The following is a 23,309-nucleotide window of genomic DNA, read 5'->3' as shown; positions in this document are numbered from 1 at the left end:
AACTGCTTGTGAATAGAAAAGAACAATGGTTGACTTCCTGCTATAGATCATTATATTGACATATCAATCATAAATTACTACATTATATAATCATTTTCACCGCTTTATAATAGCTTCCATTTTGCTTCCTACATACTGTAAAAGGTGGGCATGAAGCCAGCAAAAGAGCCACACTGGTTGTGATCTGGTTTGTGTGGGTGTATTTCAGGGAGAATCAGATGCAGAAAGAGCAACTAAACAGGCTGAATGCAAGGGTTCTACGTACCCTACAAGAGTTGCTGAGTTATCATGGATGGTCCAAGATCATGAATTCCTTTTTTTTCTCCTCTCCACAAGCTCCACTGATGACATTTGTGTTGACAGTAAATATTTTCTTGTCCTGTGACAGGGCGAGGAGCCCTGCACATGAAAAGGGGGCAGGGCAAAGCCCTGCTGTAAAATGTATTTTTTTTGTATTTTGATTTAAATGTATTGTTTATTTTAGAACGGGGTACCCCTCCACCCCTGTGCAATTTATTATTTTGTATTTGTTTTGTTGTATTATTATTATAAATATTATTATTTATTTATTTATTTATTCATAAATATGACAGCGAAGCCGTATGTTTTTGTTATTTTCATTTCAATGTGTTTTGGCAGAGGCGAGGTCGGCAGTGACTTAAATAAATGGTGCCGCAGCGCCTTTTGCACCGCAGTATTTTTCCTTTGTGTTTCCTTCCTGCATCTGGCCTGACGTCACCACATCGGCCAACCCTGTCACATGTCCCAAGAACCACAAAAAGATCTAATTTTAAATAAGATTTTATTGGAAACAGTTGTAGGAAAACGCTACTGTGTTGTTTCCTACTACAAATACACATTTCTCCCATCAACGGAACTAGCCAACATATTGTAATAGCTCTAAAGTATATACTGTGTTTGATACTTTTTATGGGTTTCTTCCAGTTATACAGTAATATAATGTGATGGATCAAAGCTGTTTTATGAATTTGTATTGGGAATTATTTATTTGCCATTTTCGTGACAAAATGTTAACAGCTGTCGATATAGATACTTTGTCATGGACTAAACAAGACGCAAATTGTGTTCCACAATATAGAGACTTATATTACAATGTGCTGTGACAGTGGCTCTGAAAATAATATACAAGAGTGTAAGAGACGTCCACCTTCATCTCATCTACTGGGAATGTGTTTGACTAATTATTGTCTGTCTAAGGCAAAGTTGCCAAAGCTGCTGCGAAAACATGTCATTTCCCCCTGCCCCCAGCATCCAGAAATAGTTAACATGCTTCACATATTTTTTAATATTCAAAAAGGATTTGAAAGCGAGGTGCTTCATGTCACAAAAGCAGTCTCTAAGAAGCAGATGTGATAGAGTGGAGAGTGAGCAAGGCTAACGAGGAACATATGAGCTAGGTATGCAAATATGGCATCATTCTCATCAGAGAAAAGTGTTTGGGTAAGAGGCTTCTACTGCATGGGCCGGGAGAATTGTGAAAGCAGCACTTGTAATTCAGTAAGACACTGATGGTCTGTGATGCTTTGACAGAAAGGGTATAGATATTTGTACACATGGTGTCAAAGTCAATGTAGAGAGATATACAGGAATATGTCAAATACCTTTGCAATAATATAAAAAGCTATTTCGAAGAATAGAAAGTTGTTTTTATCAAACAAAACATGCCTGTAGTTTCAATGTCCATCTAATTGTTTTAATAATATTATTCTGCAAGGTCACTGTATTTTGAAACTGTATGTGTATGCTAATGAATCAGTCTGCAGTCTGCGATGTGCCTCGTATTGTATATTCATGGAGACATTTGTGTGCCGTTATCTCCTTTCCTTAAAGGAATTGGTAAAAATGTTAGTATTGTGGATTCAGATTGCAAAACTAGCTTATGATGTTTTATCCATAAACTGTAAAACACTAAACAGTGCTCCATTTGGAAATACGAAAATACATTTTTTCAAAGACTCTGTCAATGTTTTCAATAAAAATAAATAAATAAATAAATCTTATGACTAGTCTGGCACTCTGTATTTTTTCAGGCACTGCTGGGCATGCCATAAATTGACTTTTAAGAAAAATATTTCCAACCCAATATGTGTAAGAAACGTAGTGTAAAGAACTACATGCTCTAAATCAACAGTAATCCCAATATGAACTCACCTAAGGGTAGTGGCGACTCACTTTGAACAATAACCAAGTGCTAATCTTTTTTATAGAAGCAGTGCTTGGAAAACATGGTACCAGACAACACGATTACTGCTGTCTTTCATTGAATGGAGCAGAAAAACCTGCTATCAGTGGGCTTCCAGTACACACACTGAGAAACTGTCACAGGGAAGAGTAGACAGAGAGTGATACCAGTATTAAGGTCCGTTTGTGTTATATTTTTTAAAATCTTGCCAACTTTTCACCACAGCTGCCTGTGAGTCTAGGGACCCAGAAAACAAGTTTCTTCACTGGCTTAAAACTAATAAGAAATTAAGAGAAATGCTTTGGCTTATGCCGTCATCTGTGTTTTCTTGTATGTGCTGGGTTATTAGAACAAAATATGTTTATGTTTATGTTGCTTTGATTAGCATTCTTTACATGGGCCATTCCAACATGATTTATTCAATCACAGTACACAAATACAAACAGCTAAAGGATTATGACAAAAGATGGCATGACATGCTCATCAGGGGAATACTGGGGCAACAATGGAAGAACAAGAACATTTGGACTGAACTGAATCTAATACCCTTTCATTTCCCAAGGGTAACACAGTGGAAGCGAAGGCCTGGGGTTAGAGGTTGCACTTAATAAAGTTATTCATGACATATTCACATGTCTAGAAGGTAGTGAGAAAATAAGACAATCATTCATCATTTGCAGGAGCAGTACATTAACATCAAACAATGCTTTGTCCTTCATAATTAATAAAAGCATTTGGCTCCCATGGAAAAACAAATTGATATTTAAGAAAATAAACAAATGTGGCATGTTTAATCTCTGCAGGATATTAGTAAGTTGCATCCGGAATAAAGTATTTCCTGCTTAAGTGCTGTTCAAAGAGCGCTCTCTTTACCCCCCATCTGAGAAATCTATCTACAAAGTAAACCAACAAACTAGGGAAGCACCTGCCCACCAGGCCAATCACTATCTTTGGCATCATATTAATGCATTCTGATGCACTTTGATGTCAATATCTTCAAAACGTTTGAATATAAACATCTAATAACCTGTAATAGTCCAAGACAAGAGCACATTTTTTTTTGTTTTTATTTTTACAGGAGCAAAAAGGCAAGAATCCTAATATAGATTTTGAAGGGTAATTATTTTATATTTTTTGTTGGGGGTGGGGGGAATTTAATAGATTACAAAATAATATTTGTTTACAATCATTCATTTTCAGCTGGGCATTAAGCATGTTTCAGCCTGAGCCACTCTGTGCAGTTCTGATTGCTTTTAAATCAAATTCACTCCCACTCACTATACCCTCCACCACAGCAATGGAATATCGTGTAGTATCTTTATTCACGTTTTCTAGCATATCAAGATGAAATGGTTGAAGATTTTTTTCATTTATTTGTTTTTATTTTAATAGGAGGTTGAATCACGATGTTCAGAAACAACATTACGCCAGATTATTTTATTAATGTTATTATTTGTTAGAAAAAAAAATATGTTGAATATTTAGGTTGCTATTTGAGGTGTTATTTTATTCGGAATACAGAAAAAAAAAATGGTACTCTTGTGTACTGTGCAGCTAATGTGGTACTGTAGCTTTGATTGGAAGACCGACGCGCACTGTGACATTGCTGCTCACTGCTTCAGTTAGGTTGTGTTTTTTGGATGATCTTCTTCAGATCGTGTTCGGGTTAAGTTAATTTTCTGCATCGCAATGGGGTCATTCGCAAGACAACCCCACCCCGAACATGAAAAGATTTTGTGGTTCTAATAATTTAAATGAACCCCAACCCGATGTGATTGACCCAATCTAGATAAGGGCGTATTTCGGTTTGGTGTCCCAACATATATAAAATTAGAAATATATAATGTATATACTATAACGTATATACTATATATGTTATATACTATAAATGTTATATATTATATACATTACTTTCACTGAAATCATTAATTACTGTCTTTCAAATTAATGTCCTGTTTGTGTAGACTGACAGGTGAACGAGGAAGGCTGGCTACTGATGCAAAGAGTTCTAAATTAAAGTCTACGTCAAAGGTCTGTGTGAATGGTTGTGCATGCTTGTGTTTCTGCTGCAATCATTTTCACCGTATGCCATTAATTTCACTTCTAATTAATACTCTACTTACACAGTTGCCATCCATCAATTTATTTCCCAATTGTCCCAACTGGAGGACCCTTATTCCCTGTTCCCAACGAAGTATCCCTCAAGCTGATTGCCTGCAACATATGGCTGATGCCTTGCACTGTACTTACATCATGAGATAAATTCAACTAGAAGGCATGAGAGACACCAGGCTGTACCCCGGTATCGCTTGCTTATTTGACATCATGAGAATATTCCTCACCTGACCGGTGAAAAAAATAATAGCTTTGTATGCAGGTGGATTCTCGCAGCTAAAACATACATGCACTATGACTTGCCCGACAGATTTAATACAATGCTTATAGTCTTATTCATGGCTCTACTAAATGTAATACAGTCAGTGTATTTAATTTAGTGTGGATTGTATTTTGATCAGCAACACAAAATACAAGTGTAATGGTAGTGACACAGAATGCAAGCTTCAATGCCTCATTTCTTTTTTTTATGCAGAGACAAGTGACAGCAGCGGAGTAGCCTACCTCAAAAAGGTGTTATTTACGGCTTTCAAAACGTTTTAGGTAAGTGAAGAGATATATCTTTTGTACAAACTCTAGATGTGTAAAAATAATTTGTACTTGTGCAATGCCATGTCAACTGTAGGCATAAATAAATCCAATAAAATCCAAATAGAATCTAACTCCCCAGTAATGTTGTTGAAGCGGACACACTGGGATCCTTCAAGAAGCTGCTTGATGAGATTCTGGGATCAATAAGCTACTAATAACCAAACAAGCAAGATGGGCCGAATGGCCTCCTCTCGTTTGTACACTTTCTTATGTTCTTATGTTCAAATATATACATCTTAGTGTTAAAATACATTACTTCAATGGCTTTGGATAAAGATGCCGAATTTGTATGGGGTACCGCATTCAGTCTCGTATCTAAGACAGAGACAGAAACCCACCCACCCAACCATATCAGAGAGACAGAGAAAGAAGAACCACAAGAATGTGTATTTCATCTCTTTTAGGCCAGGTAAACAAATGTGTATTTTCTTCAAAGCTCTAATTGACTGCTTACACATTGTTATACGTGCATTTACTTAAGAAACCTGATCACGAGCTTGTTCAGCACGAGGTCCTGTAACAGGGGAGATCTGGACTGACTATTTGGCACATCCGTATTACTACAGGTGGAGGGCAGCAGTCTCGTGGGATCTGCCTGTCGGTCATGGCGATGACACGGAGAGGTGGGGAAGAGGGTGTGTGTGCTTTCCCTCTCTCTGAGTGGCTGAGGGGCGGGCCTTGGGAGACTGCTCGGCCCTTAAGATCTGGCTTGGTTGTGCACTCGGGTGGCCGTGTTTGGGGAATACACAGTGACACTGACGAAAGACGTCAGTTTTAAAACAAAGAGGAAATAAATAACAGAAATCGCCACGTACCCGAGGGAACGTGTTTAGTTGTACGGGGAACTCCGGCCATCCCAGTGTATAGGGTAACTGAGCGTAGGACGGAGACCCGTTCTGACCGGCTTAGCGGCAGTGGGGGCACTGCGTAAGCAGCACTTTTGTTTGTAGTTTTATTACTGTGTTTTATTTCCCCTTTTTCTTTCGCCTTTGGTTTTCATTATTATTTACAAGCACTTGTTGTGCCTGTACCTGTATTGGTAAACACCGTGGTTCTGGTTACTGTTGTCAGTATCCAGTCCACAGACAACATCGCCATCTACTGTACCAAATAAATCAGTGCGCCTGAGCGGCGTTACAAATAAAGTACTGTCTCCTTGTGTCAGTGAATTGCCCACCACCCCTCCACAGGTCCAAAAAGGGTTATTGCTGTATGAAAAATTGATTGTATTCCAAAACCTGAAACAAGGAAGGCAAAACCCATTTTGCAGATACCTAAATTACAAAACGGTAACAGCATGACCTATCTAAATCTTTGAAGCTGTTCCAAATTCCCACTGTTTGCATTTGTTAACTCTGATTAAAAATCCAAGAAAGGGCCATATTCATTAAGCTAAACAGCATTTTAAAAAAGCTAGTGCCGCTTGTATTAATCACCTACAGGTTTTGCAGGACTGCCTTATTCACATAACTTTTTGGGAGTGCAATGAAAACAATACACAATCATATTTTCTGCTGATTCTCTGTTCAGTTTAATGTCGTTTGTATTCTTGGTAAATTCAAAATGTGCTGTTCCTCTTTCCTGCAGTTAAACAACTGAAATACAATAAACATGTAAATGACCTAACAAGCTCTAGCAGTCCGATAGGTGGGTTATTTAAAGTTGAAGTGAATTAAAAGAACAGATATTTTAATAAATCTGTTATCATGCCACAAAAAGCTTTGAGAATAAGGGGGAATGTATTATAACGACGACAGTGACACTGTTTGAACCCTGCTGGTAAGGGACTCTGTGAATAAGACAGAGAGGCAAAATCTGTTACCATAGTGATTTTACATTTACCGGTACCATACTAATTATAATAAATTCAACCTTATTCTCCAAGCTTGCAGAATTATAAAATACTTATTCACTTTGCACATTAACCTGTACTTTGACTTGCTTTGCTAACTAGCCTGACACAACAAAATGTGGGCGATAAACCACTCACCATGATTATCCATGAAACAAATTGAATAAATGTGCTCAAATGTTTGCAATGTACAGTACATTTTGTCAAATGACCTTTAATACAGGTGCGCTAGGAAATTAAGGGGGTGCTGCTATAAACTCAAGGACACCATAGGACAGGGTTTTCTTGTTTTTGAAGCCTGAAAAAAAAACAAAAAAAAAACTTTTCCTTTGCACTTTTTTGCCAAGAAAACTATGTCCTTAGTTTAAAAAAAATGACCATAAAATAAAAACAAAACAAAATATGTTTACCGTAATGTAACTTCGATATAGAAAAATGAGAAACCTACTAAATGAATGATACATCATGGGTATGATACAGTATCTTTTTAATACTACTGTAAACAGAAATACCTTCCTGTTACCGATGTGTCTTCTTTTTAATTTGCTGAAGACAGCATTCCATTATACCTCTAGGAAATAGCACAGTGATATCTGGATTATGAAAGCAAAATGAAACGAAATGTTAGAGAATAACTGCTGATAGTAGAAAAATAAAACCTTTCTGGTGCGACAGGCCTAAGTGTAATTGCATGTCGTTCCCATGGCATCAGGTAACAAATAATTTTGGCAGCTGGGGCGCATATTATTTTGATGGTAGAAAATAAAAGGGCAATGTATCAAGTATAATTGTGTCCCCTTTGAAGCCTATTATATCTGTGAACGGCTTGTGCGCTCCTTGTAAAGCACTTTGAATTCTTAAAAGGCTTGCGTTCGCGTATCCCAAATGTGCCATTCAGATAGAAAGTGTGGATAGTGCCAGTTATTTATTTTAAAGATAAATTCTCTTTTTGGTACCACTTCAACACAAGTATGACACTTTGGAGACGATCTGTGCGTCCAACAGACATCTATGAAGATATTTATTTATCTAAATGAATATACCAATGGGCAACTCTGCATTTTGCTTGAAAAATGCATCAGTGAAATTAAACTAAACAATGAAGATTCCAGGAACACGTGTTTATAATGAGGAGTTAGCCTAAACCAGTAGCACTGACAGGCATCAGCTACAGCATGCCTTAGGAACAATTGCTGTCTTCCTAAATTATATTCATATTCAAACATACATGACCCTTAAATGCAGTTTTCGCTCGGGTGCCAACATTGTTGGGCAGTAGTGTAGATGTGCAAAAGATTGCTGGCACAACTACAGTAATTCGAAAACAGCCTAACAGCACATTACTTGCTTCACAGGGAACCTGTGATATCCAAATATACTGAAGAAAGTAAGTATTTGTCTGAAAATGGTGCCAAGTGTTTACCTAAATATAAGGTGTGAACAATTCCAAGTTAACCAGTACTGAAGATGATGAAAGACTTACACAGGCACAAATGATGAGCACAAAGCACTGAGTGTGACTAGTGTAGTAGTTTGACAAGAAACAGGAAACCTAACAGACATCTCTGTGTATACTAATATCCTTTAATATATCTGACCCTAAAGTAACCTATTTCGTAAAATTTGTATTCTTTGCCAATCTTCACATTTTGCAATGATCCTCGATTGCTTGAGTTGTTGGTCGGTCTGGTCAATAAGTGCATCTGCCTCTGAACCACAAGGTCAAGGGTTCAAATCCTGCTTGGAATAACCTGGAACTGCTCCATATATCAACACCTCTGTACGAGATGGATAAAATGTACAACTGTGCTCCCATCTGCTCTGTGCTCATTAAAGCTCCCGCAGCACTTGTAAAAGGACAGCAGGTGCATTCAGCTTCTGTAGCCATTCCCTTTCCAAACAGCTTCCCTTTCTCACCCCAGCATGAGAAAAACTCTCTCTGGAAAACATGCATGGGGGCCTAAAACGACACCTCTCTCTCTCCCCAAATGCACTGAAATGTGTCCCACAATTATGACAACATTGAAAGAGTAAATGTCTTCAATTACCCAAACCAAAACTCTGTCCACGACTGGAATTGGTCATCACTAAACAAAATACTGTTCAGCTAGTTGATTGATAATTCCTATATGACTTATATGAAATGTGAAATTCTAATTTTAAGCTCTGACACTGTAAAAATAGTACTGTGTTCAAGTACTGAAACATTTGCTGAACAACTGCCTCTCCAGCATGTTAGCCAATGGCCAATAAAAAAACAAAATTTGTAAACATTTGCATACTCGAAAGTCATTCAGTTCTAGTAAAGCCACATAGGCAATTTTTGTTGAACAGGTAAAACTACAAGTGAACAAAACAATCTGCCTACCTTTTTGGCCTTTGTTAGATATGTTCTGGCAGAGTCCTTGAAGGCTTCGGTCTCCTCAGGCTTCTCCACTTGAAGATAACAAACCCAGCCCAACAGATACCAAACCTGCAAGACAGAACATCCAGGTCACGTGCTGTTCAATTAAATGGAGTATATGGACAAAACCATGACAAGTGATCTTACACAGTCAAAATTGAAAATCTAGAATTTACCTGTGTGTTATAAATTTGAAAACTAGTCTCGTTTATGAATTTACACTTTTCAAGATGAACAGGTTAAGTGAAAATTGAAAGTACACAGATACTTTGACCTACTACCAAGGTTGTTTTGATAACGTCATTTCAGCTGACATTTTCAGTGTTTACTTGCAACTTAACAATAAGATCAGGCTGGAAAATTAAGCTTGTATGACATGTGTCAGCTAACTGGGTACCTAACCTGAGTTCCTCACCGGCTTTTTTAAAATAACATTTTCCTTATTGAAAAAAATTAAAATAACTGTTAGCCAGTTGTGTAATGTCGATAGTTTTAGTGCACGCTAAAGTATGACAGATACTATAGATGCATTTTTAAATGCAATGCACATTTGTGGCTACTAACAGCTTGGTAAATTTGCTTCATTTTGTGCCTGTTCTTAATACTTTATTTTGCTGTGACTTAAGACTAAAGCATTATACCTTACAAGGTTATGTTGCCATCTGGTGTTAAACTTTAAAAAAGACTAAATCTTTGACATGTGACTTAACACCAGGTAGAAATACGGTGCAAGCATGAAATCATCGTCTATCCTTAACTGTTCATTTTTTTTTTTTTTTTCGAAAATGGCTTTTGTATTATTTTGGGTGACTTAATTACTTCAGATTAATTAAATATAACAAATAATAATGTCATCTATTGTAATAGTCTTTGTAAATATGATAATTCTCAACTAAAGGATTTGAGAGAATTTTATAAACATTTTTTTTCTCCACAGCAAGTATTTTTAAATGGCTATATATATCTATCTATCTATCTATCTATCTATCTATATATAGTCAGAAAAATGTCAGCATCTAGGAGTTAAATCCATACCCTTGCAGAATGTAATGAAAACTCAAAGAAACAAAAACATCAGATCACATTACTGGAGAAAACACTGGAAAATGTACTTTGTCTACCCAGATTCTATATAATGCATGGAAAGCAGAACTACAAAGAGTGTGTGTCAACTCAATATTATAACCAATGGCTGAAGAAAAACAATGGTATAAAAAAGACAAGAAAAAAAGAATAGCTATGAAATTATATTTTGAGAGTGAAAAGGCAAGGCTATTAACTGACATACAATTTTATAGAGAAACAAAAAAACTCTTAAAAAAAAAAAACTTTTACAGTTTAACCAAAAAAGTTTAACATCATTGCATGGAAGTTTTCTTGTTTAAAGGATAATGCAATGTAACAGTTTTTCAGCCTCAGAACATACGAACATAAGAAAGGTTACAAACGAGAGGAGGCCATTTGGCCCATCTTGCTCGTTTGGTTGTTAGTAGCTTATTGATCCCAGAATCTCATCAAGCAGCTTCTTGAAGGATCCCAGGGTGTCAGCTTCAACAACATTACTGGGGAGTTTGGTTCCAGACCCTCACAATTCTCTGTGTAAAAAAGTGCCTCCTATTGCTATAGTAGTTCATTTAAACTACTGTATACAATTGCTGTCTACCTAAGAAAATAAATAATTGCTTAATATAGTGTATCAACAATATATTAAGATACATTATATCATTACATAGTGCAAATGTCAATTTTATTAAGGATAGTTCTGTGACTGCGAGCGAACCTTACTGAACCAAATGCTTCAAAGAGTTCAGACTGAGGTTCACAAGGCTTTATTTTTCACGTTACTAGTTTTCAGATGTCATAGTACTAAGTTAGTCCTCCTTAACAGGATCATCTCAGATCCGATTTGGAACGCTGCAATCAGGATCTTGTTTAGTCTGATTTAGCGGATGATCCACCTGTGGTGATTATCTTCTGGTACGCTGCAACCGGGATTAACAAGTGTACTACCTTTAGTCTAAGCAAGTGGACTAAACCTCCTTAATCTGCTAGTTAGACACATCAAGTGGACTAACTTTGGTATGCTGCAATCGACCCTAAGAGACTAAGGGGAATATATTAAATAAATAAATCGGTGTCAGATCTAAATACCACTGTTTAAATAATAATTGAAATGATGGTGGTAAACCTTGTTTAAACACATTTCTATTTTGCACATTATATTTTAGAATGATTTTCCTCAGCATATTGTGCAATTTAACAAAGCACAGAAGTAAGAAAAGAAGCTTTAGCCTCCCCTTCCCTCTCTCAGCAATGGTGCCATTCTGTTTCCAAAGGCATTCGTCTTGGTGAATCAGACTCCTTTTCCACCTTCAAAACTCAATAAGACTTTGCTATTTGCAAGAGCTTGTTATTGATGTTTGTGACAATAAACAACTTTCAGGTAATACAACATTTATAAGTTACCTGAGAAATATGCTGCATTATTGAATTTGACACTTGAAAAAAAATTATTGTATTTCTTGCTCTTATTGTATGACTTGTATTGTAACACTTGAATGTATTTGTATTTGCTTGCGATTGTAAGTCGCCCTGGATAAGGGCGTCTGCTAAGAAATAAATAATAATAATAATAATAATATTGCATCTTTGTATTTTACAGAACTATAGGTTGCTACCTGATATTGTCAAACTTTGTTAACATTAGTAAAGAGATGGACAAATATTTAACTATTCTGGTGAAAACTATACTGGAGCATTACATTGTCTAAAAGTAGTCGCCAATCTCAAAACAGAACCCTGAAGCCACATCATCAGAAACTCATGCTGGGACTTTAAACGGTACCTACCATTGTGACATACACTGAACAGATATTTTTTCTTTTTTATCATTTGCTTTGCCTGCAAGGGGGATCAATTTTATAGCACAAAACTGATCTACAGCATTTAATGACAGTGCAGATGGCACCACATAGGGGTAACCTGGCACAGATTCAAACTAAGTTTCATAATGGAGTAAGAGAAGAAAACCTTCACAGGGCTGCCTATATTCCAAACATCTGGCACGGCACAAACTAAGCTTTATGACAAAAACAAATTAGGGGAAATTAAGTAGTTCTTAAAATGACAGCAATCTGCAGTCATTCATTTCTGAGCCCACCTCAAAAGCAAAATCAGTACAATTATATGTTAATACCTCAAAGAATATTTCTGTCATGTTGAAGTGCTTTTTCAATGAGTTCATTTACAACAAAACTTAGCAATTTAAAAAAAAAAAAATTGGAGGGAAAGAAAAGAACTATTGTGTTATGGTGATATAAAAAGAAAATATCTTAAATCGACCATTTAAGAAAAAACAGGTGTATACCATAATCTTCTGAAAATTAGGCATACAATTACGGTATTAAAATACTTGTTTTTTTTAATCCTTTCTTGGCCTGAATTATTATACACTATTCATAAAACATTCTTTTTTTTCAACCTGCCTTCTTAAATACCTTTGTTCCAAGTAACCTAAGCAAACCATGTTAATGAGTCTTCCCAGCATCTGCAAATTGGTTAGGCACTTGAGAAAAGGGTTCAAATCACACACACTAACTTACAGACTGAAGATGCTCAGTCACTCAATTTGGCAGCATTAGCAACTAGAAAGACATTGTAGGGAGCTCATAAAAAGGGGTTCATTTTGCATCCGTGATTTATAACGTTAGAGATTTATCATCGGAAACCAAAAGGTCACATGTCATATAATACCTGAAATGACTTTGGTTAAATAAATAATATTTTTAATCACTTAATCGTTGTCTGTTTAAGGTATCTCTTAACAAGATAAATACACATTAGTATGAGTTCTTGTGTTTAATTTTGTTGGGTTTTTTTTGGTTTTTTGGGGTTTTTTGCATTTTAAAGATACACAGATAATTAAATGAGAGAATTATGGGTTTGACATATGGGCTGAGACTGAAATAGATTTTTATCTTTTACCCATTTTAGCTTTTGGTTTTATGACTATACAATTATGATTACAATCAAACATACCCCTTGAGTTCATGGTATATGTTTTAAGAAATAAGACTGAAACTCAAATTCACTCTGTGGTGGTGTGGCAGGGCTAAAGCCTGCCCCTGTAAAATGTATTTTATCATGTTTGATCATTGTCACAAAGACGGCCAGAGTGGGTGGCGTCAGACCAGAAAAGGAATACACAGACAGCAGAGACGGTGGTGATGATGAGCTGAGTGCAATGGCTGCACTCAGCGTTTAATAACAAATAAAAGGTTTTAAACAGTACAAAACAGGACACGGCACTTGCGCCAAAATAAACAGACATACAAAACGACTAACACTAAACAAACGGTGCACGGACAGACAAACAAACACGGTGAGTACAAACACTTTACGTTTACGATTTTACTACTACTTATTCCTCTCTCTCTCTCTCACCCGTTCTCCTCTTCCGAACACCCAACCCTGACTGAATGAAATGTGCGTCTATATATACTGTTGTGCTGGGATTCAATTACTAATTATTTATTCACTTGAATCCCAGCACGTGAATTAATTCTGTGCAACCCCGTGCTCGCATATTATATTTTAAATGCACGTGCGTGATGTGCAATCCCGTGCCTAAATACAAATATACAATTTAAATATACGTGAAACACAGACCCGTTTATATCCCGTGTACCAATCTATACACCAACATTAACACACACACGCAACATACATACACAGAACACACAAATGCACACAGGGGCGGGGCACTTTGCCACATATACCCCCCCTTGTGCGCAGCACACATGGCCTCAACGGCCACCTCCCCCCTTAAATACCCAGCAGTCCAGGCCAAAGTCTCGGGCTGGGAAGGGAGGCTTCAGTGGGCCCATGGCTGGAAATGCTGTCAGCTCCCCTGCCGGTAGTGGCACGGCTGACAGCATGCTGGTCCCGTCTTGCAGCGAAAAAGCTGCGGGGGCAGGTGGTCCCCCGACCTCCCCCTTCTTCATAGCCGGCAGCTCCCTCCTGTGGGGCTCCGGCCACAAGAACTCCTGCAGCGAAACTGCTGCTGGGGAAAGTGGTCTCCAGACCTCCTCCCCCTTCTTCGTGGCCGGCAGCTCCCCTTTCTGGGGCTCCGGCCACCGTACTCCCTGCGGAGGTACGGGCAGCAGAGGCAGCTCCTGCTCCTCTGCTCCGGGCGGTGGCGGAGGCAGAGGCAGCTCCAGCTCCTCTGCTCCTGGCGGTGGTGGAGGCAGAGGCAGCTCCAGCTCCTCTGCTCCTGGCGGTGGTGGAGGCAGAGGCAGCTCCAGCTCCTCTGCTCCTGGCGGTGGTGGAGGCAGAGGCAGCTCCAGCTCCTCTGCTCCTTGCGGTGGTGGTGGCGGCGGAGGCAGAGGCAGCTCCTGCTCCTCTGCTCCTTGCGGTGGTGGTGGCGGAGGCAGAGGCAGCTCCTGCTCCTCTGCTCCTTGCGGTGGTGGTGGCGGAGGCAGAGGCAGCTCCTGCTCCTCTGCTCCTGGAGGTGGTGGAGGCAGAGGCAGCTCCAGCTCCTCTGCTCCTGGCGGTGCTGGCTCCCTCTGCTGTGGCGGCTGGGCATGTGCGCGCCGTGCTGCCTTCAGCAGCATAGCGAGAGGCTGCTGGGGGACACCAGCATCCTGCCCTTCTCCCCCCAAAAAATTTTCAGGGGGTTGAGCCTGTAACCCCTCCCCTTCCGGCTCTTGGGGCTGAACCAGCAGGCATTTTCCCTCTGCTGGTGGCTTGGGTCCCAGGGCTGTGGAAGCCCCGACTTGCCTCCCTTTGGGCTGTGGACGCACCGACTCCTCCCTTTTGGGCTGTGGACGCACCGACTCCTCACTTTTGGGCTGTGGACGCACCGACTCCTCCCTTTTGGGCTGTGGACGCACCGACTCCTCCCTCTTGGGCTGTGGACGTTCGGGCTCCCCCCACTCAGGCGTAGGACGTTCGGGCTCCTCCCACTCAGGCGTAGGATGTTCGGGCTCCTCCCACTCAGGCGTAGGATGTTCGGGCTCCTCCCACTCAGGCGTAGGATGTTCGGGCTCCTTCCACTTGGGCTGTGAAGGCAAAACCAGCAGGCATTCACCCTCTGCTGGTGGAGATGGGGACAGCAGGTACTCACCCTCTGCTGGTGGAGATGGGGACAGCAGGTACTCCTCTGCTGGTGGTCCTGCTACCTGGGCTGCTGTTCCATTTATGGTTGCCTCCAGGTAGCTAAGGACAAACTCCACACCTTCCTCCAAGGTGTTTGGGGTGTGTTCCTCCTGATAGGCCTCCCATCTCTCACTGTCCATCATCCACAGGGCCCGGACGACTATGGGCAGAGACTGGGCCTCCAGCCCAGCATTCTCTAGGAACCAGCCCCGCAGTTTGATGGCGTCTTCTGCCATTGACTTTTTTTTTTTTTTTTTTTTTTTTTTTTTAAATCCAGACCCCTCCTGGTCTGACGCTTGGAGGCGCGGCTATCCCACGATGACACCACGTGTCACAAAGACGGCCAGAGTGGGTGGCGTCAGACCAGAAAAGGAATACACAGACAGCAGAGACGGTGGTGATGATGAGCTGAGTGCAATGGCTGCACTCAGCGTTTAATAACAAATAAAAGGTTTTAAACAGTACAAAACAGGACACGGCACTTGCGCCAAAATAAACAGACATACAAAACGACTAACACTAAACAAACGGTGCACGGACAGACAAACAAACACGGTGAGTACAAACACTTTACGTTTACGATTTTACTACTACTTATTCCTCTCTCTCTCTCTCACCCGTTCTCCTCTTCCGAACACCCAACCCTGACTGAATGAAATGTGTGTCTATATATACTGTTGTGCTGGGATTCAATTACTAATTATTTATTCACTTGAATCCCAGCACGTGAATTAATTCTGTGCAACCCCGTGCTCGCATATTATATTTTAAATGCACGTGCGTGATGTGCAATCCCGTGCCTAAATACAAATATACAATTTAAATATACGTGAAACACAGACCCGTTTATATCCCGTGTACCAATCTATACACCAACATTAACACACGCACGCAACATACATACACAGAACACACAAATGCACACAGGGGCGGGGCACTTTGCCACATATACCCCCCCTTGTGCGCAGCACACATGGCCTCAACGGCCACCTCCCCCCTTAAATACCCAGCAGTCCAGGCCAAAGTCTCGGGCTGGGAAGGGAGGCTTCAGTGGGCCCATGGCTGGAAATGCTGTCAGCTCCCCTGCCGGTAGTGGCACGGCTGACAGCATGCTGGTCCCGTCTTGCAGCGAAAAAGCTGCGGGGGCAGGTGGTCCCCCGACCTCCCCCTTCTTCATAGCCGGCAGCTCCCTCCTGTGGGGCTCCGGCCACAAGAACTCCTGCAGCGAAACTGCTGCTGGGGAAAGTGGTCTCCAGACCTCCTCCCCCTTCTTCGTGGCCGGCAGCTCCCCTTTCTGGGGCTCCGGCCACCGTACTCCCTGCGGAGGTACGGGCAGCAGAGGCAGCTCCTGCTCCTCTGCTCCGGGCGGTGGCGGAGGCAGAGGCAGCTCCAGCTCCTCTGCTCCTGGCGGTGGTGGAGGCAGAGGCAGCTCCAGCTCCTCTGCTCCTGGCGGTGGTGGAGGCAGAGGCAGCTCCAGCTCCTCTGCTCCTGGCGGTGGTGGAGGCAGAGGCAGCTCCAGCTCCTCTGCTCCTTGCGGTGGTGGTGGCGGCGGAGGCAGAGGCAGCTCCTGCTCCTCTGCTCCTTGCGGTGGTGGTGGCGGAGGCAGAGGCAGCTCCTGCTCCTCTGCTCCTTGCGGTGGTGGTGGCGGAGGCAGAGGCAGCTCCTGCTCCTCTGCTCCTGGAGGTGGTGGAGGCAGAGGCAGCTCCAGCTCCTCTGCTCCTGGCGGTGCTGGCTCCCTCTGCTGTGGCGGCTGGGCATGTGCGCGCCGTGCTGCCTTCAGCAGCATAGCGAGAGGCTGCTGGGGGACACCAGCATCCTGCCCTTCTCCCCCCAAAAAATTTTCAGGGGGTTGAGCCTGTAACCCCTCCCCTTCCGGCTCTTGGGGCTGAACCAGCAGGCATTTTCCCTCTGCTGGTGGCTTGGGTCCCAGGGCTGTGGAAGCCCCGACTTGCCTCCCTTTGGGCTGTGGACGCACCGACTCCTCCCTTTTGGGCTGTGGACGCACCGACTCCTCCCTTTTGGGCTGTGGACGCACCGACTCCTCCCTTTTGGGCTGTGGACGCACCGACTCCTCCCTCTTGGGCTGTGGACGTTCGGGCTCCCCCCACTCAGGCGTAGGACGTTCGGGCTCCTCCCACTCAGGCGTAGGACGTTCGGGCTCCTCCCACTCAGGCGTAGGATGTTCGGGCTCCTCCCACTCAGGCGTAGGATGTTCGGGCTCCTTCCACTCAGGCGTAGGACGTTCAGGCTCCTCCCATTTGGGCTGTGAAGGCAAAACCAGCAGGCATTCACCCTCTGCTGGTGGAGATGGGGACAGCAGGTACTCACCCTCTGCTGGTGGAGATGGGGACAGCAGGTACTCCTCTGCTGGTGGTCCTGCTACCTGGGCTGCTGTTCCATTTATGGTTGCCTCCAGGTAGCTAAGGACAAACTCCACACCTTCCTCCAAGGTGTTTGGGGTGTGTTCCTCCTGATAGGCCTCCCATCTCTCACTGTCCATCATCCACAGGGCCCGGACGACTATGGGCAGAGACTGGGTCTCCAGCCCAGCATTCTCTAGGAACCAGCCCCGCAGTTTGATGGCGTCTTCTGCCATTGACTTTTTTTTTTTTTTTTTTTTTTTTTTTTTTTAAATCCAGACCCCTCCTGGTCTGACGCTTGGAGGCGCGGCTATCCCACGATGACACCACGTGTCACAAAGACGGCCAGAGTGGGTGGCGTCAGACCAGAAAAGGAATACACAGACAGCAGAGACGGTGGTGATGATGAGCTGAGTGCAATGGCTGCACTCAGCGTTTAATAACAAATAAAAGGTTTTAAACAGTACAAAACAGGACACGGCACTTGCGCCAAAATAAACAGACATACAAAACGACTAACACTAAACAAACGGTGCACGGACAGACAAACAAACACGGTGAGTACAAACACTTTACGTTTACGATTTTACTACTACTTATTCCTCTCTCTCTCTCTCACCCGTTCTCCTCTTCCGAACACCCAACCCTGACTGAATGAAATGTGCGTCTATATATACTGTTGTGCTGGGATTCAATTACTAATTATTTATTCACTTGAATCCCAGCACGTGAATTAATTCTGTGCAACCCCGTGCTCGCATATTATATTTTAAATGCACGTGCGTGATGTGCAATCCCGTGCCTAAATACAAATATACAATTTAAATATACGTGAAACACAGACCCGTTTATATCCCGTGTACCAATCTATACACCAACATTAACACACGCACGCAACATACATACACAGAACACACAAATGCACACAGGGGCGGGGCACTTTGCCACATATACCCCCCCTTGTGCGCAGCACACATGGCCTCAACGGCCACCTCCCCCCTTAAATACCCAGCAGTCCAGGCCAAAGTCTCGGGCTGGGAAGGGAGGCTTCAGTGGGCCCATGGCTGGAAATGCTGTCAGCTCCCCTGCCGGTAGTGGCACGGCTGACAGCATGCTGGTCCCGTCTTGCAGCGAAAAAGCTGCGGGGGCAGGTGGTCCCCCGACCTCCCCCTTCTTCATAGCCGGCAGCTCCCTCCTGTGGGGCTCCGGCCACAAGAACTCCTGCAGCGAAACTGCTGCTGGGGAAAGTGGTCTCCAGACCTCCTCCCCCTTCTTCGTGGCCGGCAGCTCCCCTTTCTGGGGCTCCGGCCACCGTACTCCCTGCGGAGGTACGGGCAGCAGAGGCAGCTCCTGCTCCTCTGCTCCGGGCGGTGGCGGAGGCAGAGGCAGCTCCAGCTCCTCTGCTCCTGGCGGTGGTGGAGGCAGAGGCAGCTCCAGCTCCTCTGCTCCTGGCGGTGGTGGAGGCGGCGGAGGCAGAGGCAGCTCCTGCTCCTCTGCTCCTTGCGGTGGTGGTGGCGGAGGCAGAGGCAGCTCCTGCTCCTCTGCTCCTTGCGGTGGTGGTGGCGGAGGCAGAGGCAGCTCCTGCTCCTCTGCTCCTTGCGGTGGTGGTGGCGGAGGCAGAGGCAGCTCCTGCTCCTCTGCTCCTGGAGGTGGTGGAGGCAGAGGCAGCTCCAGCTCCTCTGCTCCTTGCGGTGGTGGTGGCGGAGGCAGAGGCAGCTCCTGCTCCTCTGCTCCTGGAGGTGGTGGAGGCAGAGGCAGCTCCAGCTCCTCTGCTCCTGGCGGTGCTGGCTCCCTCTGCTGTGGCGGCTGGGCATGTGCGCGCCGTGCTGCCTTCAGCAGCATAGCGAGAGGCTGCTGGGGGACACCAGCATCCTGCCCTTCTCCCCCCAAAAAATTTTCAGGGGGTTGAGCCTGTAACCCCTCCCCTTCCGGCTCTTGGGGCTGAACCAGCAGGCATTTTCCCTCTGCTGGTGGCTTGGGTCCCAGGGCTGTGGAAGCCCCGACTTGCCTCCCTTTGGGCTGTGGACGCACCGACTCCTCCCTTTTGGGCTGTGGACGCACCGACTCCTCACTTTTGGGCTGTGGACGCACCGACTCCTCCCTTTTGGGCTGTGGACGCACCGACTCCTCCCTCTTGGGCTGTGGACGTTCGGGCTCCCCCCACTCAGGCGTAGGACGTTCGGGCTCCTCCCACTCAGGCGTAGGATGTTCGGGCTCCTCCCACTCAGGCGTAGGATGTTCGGGCTCCTCCCACTCAGGCGTAGGATGTTCGGGCTCCTTCCACTTGGGCTGTGAAGGCAAAACCAGCAGGCATTCACCCTCTGCTGGTGGAGATGGGGACAGCAGGTACTCACCCTCTGCTGGTGGAGATGGGGACAGCAGGTACTCCTCTGCTGGTGGTCCTGCTACCTGGGCTGCTGTTCCATTTATGGTTGCCTCCAGGTAGCTAAGGACAAACTCCACACCTTCCTCCAAGGTGTTTGGGGTGTGTTCCTCCTGATAGGCCTCCCATCTCTCACTGTCCATCATCCACAGGGCCCGGACGACTATGGGCAGAGACTGGGCCTCCAGCCCAGCATTCTCTAGGAACCAGCCCCGCAGTTTGATGGCGTCTTCTGCCATTGACTTTTTTTTTTTTTTTTTTTTTTTTTTTTTAAATCCAGACCCCTCCTGGTCTGACGCTTGGAGGCGCGGCTATCCCACGATGACACCACGTGTCACAAAGACGGCCAGAGTGGGTGGCGTCAGACCAGAAAAGGAATACACAGACAGCAGAGACGGTGGTGATGATGAGCTGAGTGCAATGGCTGCACTCAGCGTTTAATAACAAATAAAAGGTTTTAAACAGTACAAAACAGGACACGGCACTTGCGCCAAAATAAACAGACATACAAAACGACTAACACTAAACAAACGGTGCACGGACAGACAAACAAACACGGTGAGTACAAACACTTTACGTTTACGATTTTACTACTACTTATTCCTCTCTCTCTCTCTCACCCGTTCTCCTCTTCCGAACACCCAACCCTGACTGAATGAAATGTGTGTCTATATATACTGTTGTGCTGGGATTCAATTACTAATTATTTATTCACTTGAATCCCAGCACGTGAATTAATTCTGTGCAACCCCGTGCTCGCATATTATATTTTAAATGCACGTGCGTGATGTGCAATCCCGTGCCTAAATACAAATATACAATTTAAATATACGTGAAACACAGACCCGTTTATATCCCGTGTACCAATCTATACACCAACATTAACACACGCACGCAACATACATACACAGAACACACAAATGCACACAGGGGCGGGGCACTTTGCCACATATACCCCCCCTTGTGCGCAGCACACATGGCCTCAACGGCCACCTCCCCCCTTAAATACCCAGCAGTCCAGGCCAAAGTCTCGGGCTGGGAAGGGAGGCTTCAGTGGGCCCATGGCTGGAAATGCTGTCAGCTCCCCTGCCGGTAGTGGCACGGCTGACAGCATGCTGGTCCCGTCTTGCAGCGAAAAAGCTGCGGGGGCAGGTGGTCCCCCGACCTCCCCCTTCTTCATAGCCGGCAGCTCCCTCCTGTGGGGCTCCGGCCACAAGAACTCCTGCAGCGAAACTGCTGCTGGGGAAAGTGGTCTCCAGACCTCCTCCCCCTTCTTCGTGGCCGGCAGCTCCCCTTTCTGGGGCTCCGGCCACCGTACTCCCTGCGGAGGTACGGGCAGCAGAGGCAGCTCCTGCTCCTCTGCTCCGGGCGGTGGCGGAGGCAGAGGCAGCTCCAGCTCCTCTGCTCCTGGCGGTGGTGGAGGCAGAGCAGCTCCAGCTCCTCTGCTCCTGGCGGTGGTGGAGGCAGAGGCAGCTCCAGCTCCTCTGCTCCTTGCGGTGGTGGTGGCGGAGGCAGAGGCAGCTCCTGCTCCTCTGCTCCTTGCGGTGGTGGTGGCGGAGGCAGAGGCAGCTCCTGCTCCTCTGCTCCTGGAGGTGGTGGAGGCAGAGGCAGCTCCAGCTCCTCTGCTCCTGGCGGTGCTGGCTCCCTCTGCTGTGGCGGCTGGGCATGTGCGCGCCGTGCTGCCTTCAGCAGCATAGCGAGAGGCTGCTGGGGGACACCAGCATCCTGCCCTTCTCCCCCCAAAAAATTTTCAGGGGGTTGAGCCTGTAACCCCTCCCCTTCCGGCTCTTGGGGCTGAACCAGCAGGCATTTTCCCTCTGCTGGTGGCTTGGGTCCCAGGGCTGTGGAAGCCCCGACTTGCCTCCCTTTGGGCTGTGGACGCACCGACTCCTCCCTTTTGGGCTGTGGACGCACCGACTCCTCCCTTTTGGGCTGTGGACGCACCGACTCCTCCCTTTTGGGCTGTGGACGCACCGACTCCTCCCTCTTGGGCTGTGGACGTTCGGGCTCCCCCCACTCAGGCGTAGGACGTTCGGGCTCCTCCCACTCAGGCGTAGGACGTTCGGGCTCCTCCCACTCAGGCGTAGGATGTTCGGGCTCCTCCCACTCAGGCGTAGGATGTTCGGGCTCCTTCCACTCAGGCGTAGGACGTTCAGGCTCCTCCCATTTGGGCTGTGAAGGCAAAACCAGCAGGCATTCACCCTCTGCTGGTGGAGATGGGGACAGCAGGTACTCACCCTCTGCTGGTGGAGATGGGGACAGCAGGTACTCCTCTGCTGGTGGTCCTGCTACCTGGGCTGCTGTTCCATTTATGGTTGCCTCCAGGTAGCTAAGGACAAACTCCACACCTTCCTCCAAGGTGTTTGGGGTGTGTTCCTCCTGATAGGCCTCCCATCTCTCACTGTCCATCATCCACAGGGCCCGGACGACTATGGGCAGAGACTGGGCCTCCAGCCCAGCATTCTCTAGGAACCAGCCCCGCAGTTTGATGGCGTCTTCTGCCATTGACTTTTTTTTTTTTTTTTTTTTTTTTTTTTTTAAATCCAGACCCCTCCTGGTCTGACGCTTGGAGGCGCGGCTATCCCACGATGACACCACGTGTCACAAAGACGGCCAGAGTGGGTGGCGTCAGACCAGAAAAGGAATACACAGACAGCAGAGACGGTGGTGATGATGAGCTGAGTGCAATGGCTGCACTCAGCGTTTAATAACAAATAAAAGGTTTTAAACAGTACAAAACAGGACACGGCACTTGCGCCAAAATAAACAGACATACAAAACGACTAACACTAAACAAACGGTGCACGGACAGACAAACAAACACGGTGAGTACAAACACTTTACGTTTACGATTTTACTACTACTTATTCCTCTCTCTCTCTCTCACCCGTTCTCCTCTTCCGAACACCCAACCCTGACTGAATGAAATGTGCGTCTATATATACTGTTGTGCTGGGATTCAATTATTAATTATTTATTCACTTGAATCCCAGCACGTGAATTAATTCTGTGCAACCCCGTGCTCGCATATTATATTTTAAATGCACGTGCGTGATGTGCAATCCCGTGCCTAAATACAAATATACAATTTAAATATACGTGAAACACAGACCCGTTTATATCCCGTGTACCAATCTATACACCAACATTAACACACGCACGCAACATACATACACAGAACACACAAATGCACACAGGGGCGGGGCACTTTGCCACAATCATAAATAAGATTAAATGAACATTGT

The 23,309-nt window shown here is 44.9% G+C and overlaps 1 protein-coding gene across 1 annotated transcript in view; it reads right to left on the bottom strand.

Moving 5' to 3' along the window:
* Positions 1-23,309, bottom strand: part of si:dkey-12j5.1 (uncharacterized) — a 168,515-nt gene that overhangs the window by 17,088 nt on the left and 128,118 nt on the right. Inside the window, exon 10 of the mRNA XM_059022485.1 lies at positions 9,130-9,234. Within this exon, the coding sequence (XP_058878468.1) occupies positions 9,130-9,234 (105 nt within the window). The remainder of the gene's footprint in view (positions 1-9,129; positions 9,235-23,309) is intronic.

Source organism: Acipenser ruthenus, chromosome 4 (genome assembly GCF_902713425.1).
Source record: "Acipenser ruthenus chromosome 4, fAciRut3.2 maternal haplotype, whole genome shotgun sequence".
Classification (NCBI taxonomy): domain Eukaryota; kingdom Metazoa; phylum Chordata; class Actinopteri; order Acipenseriformes; family Acipenseridae; genus Acipenser; species Acipenser ruthenus.
The sequence above is the reverse complement of the archived record's forward strand: the minus strand, read 5'-3'. Positions and strand labels throughout refer to the sequence as shown.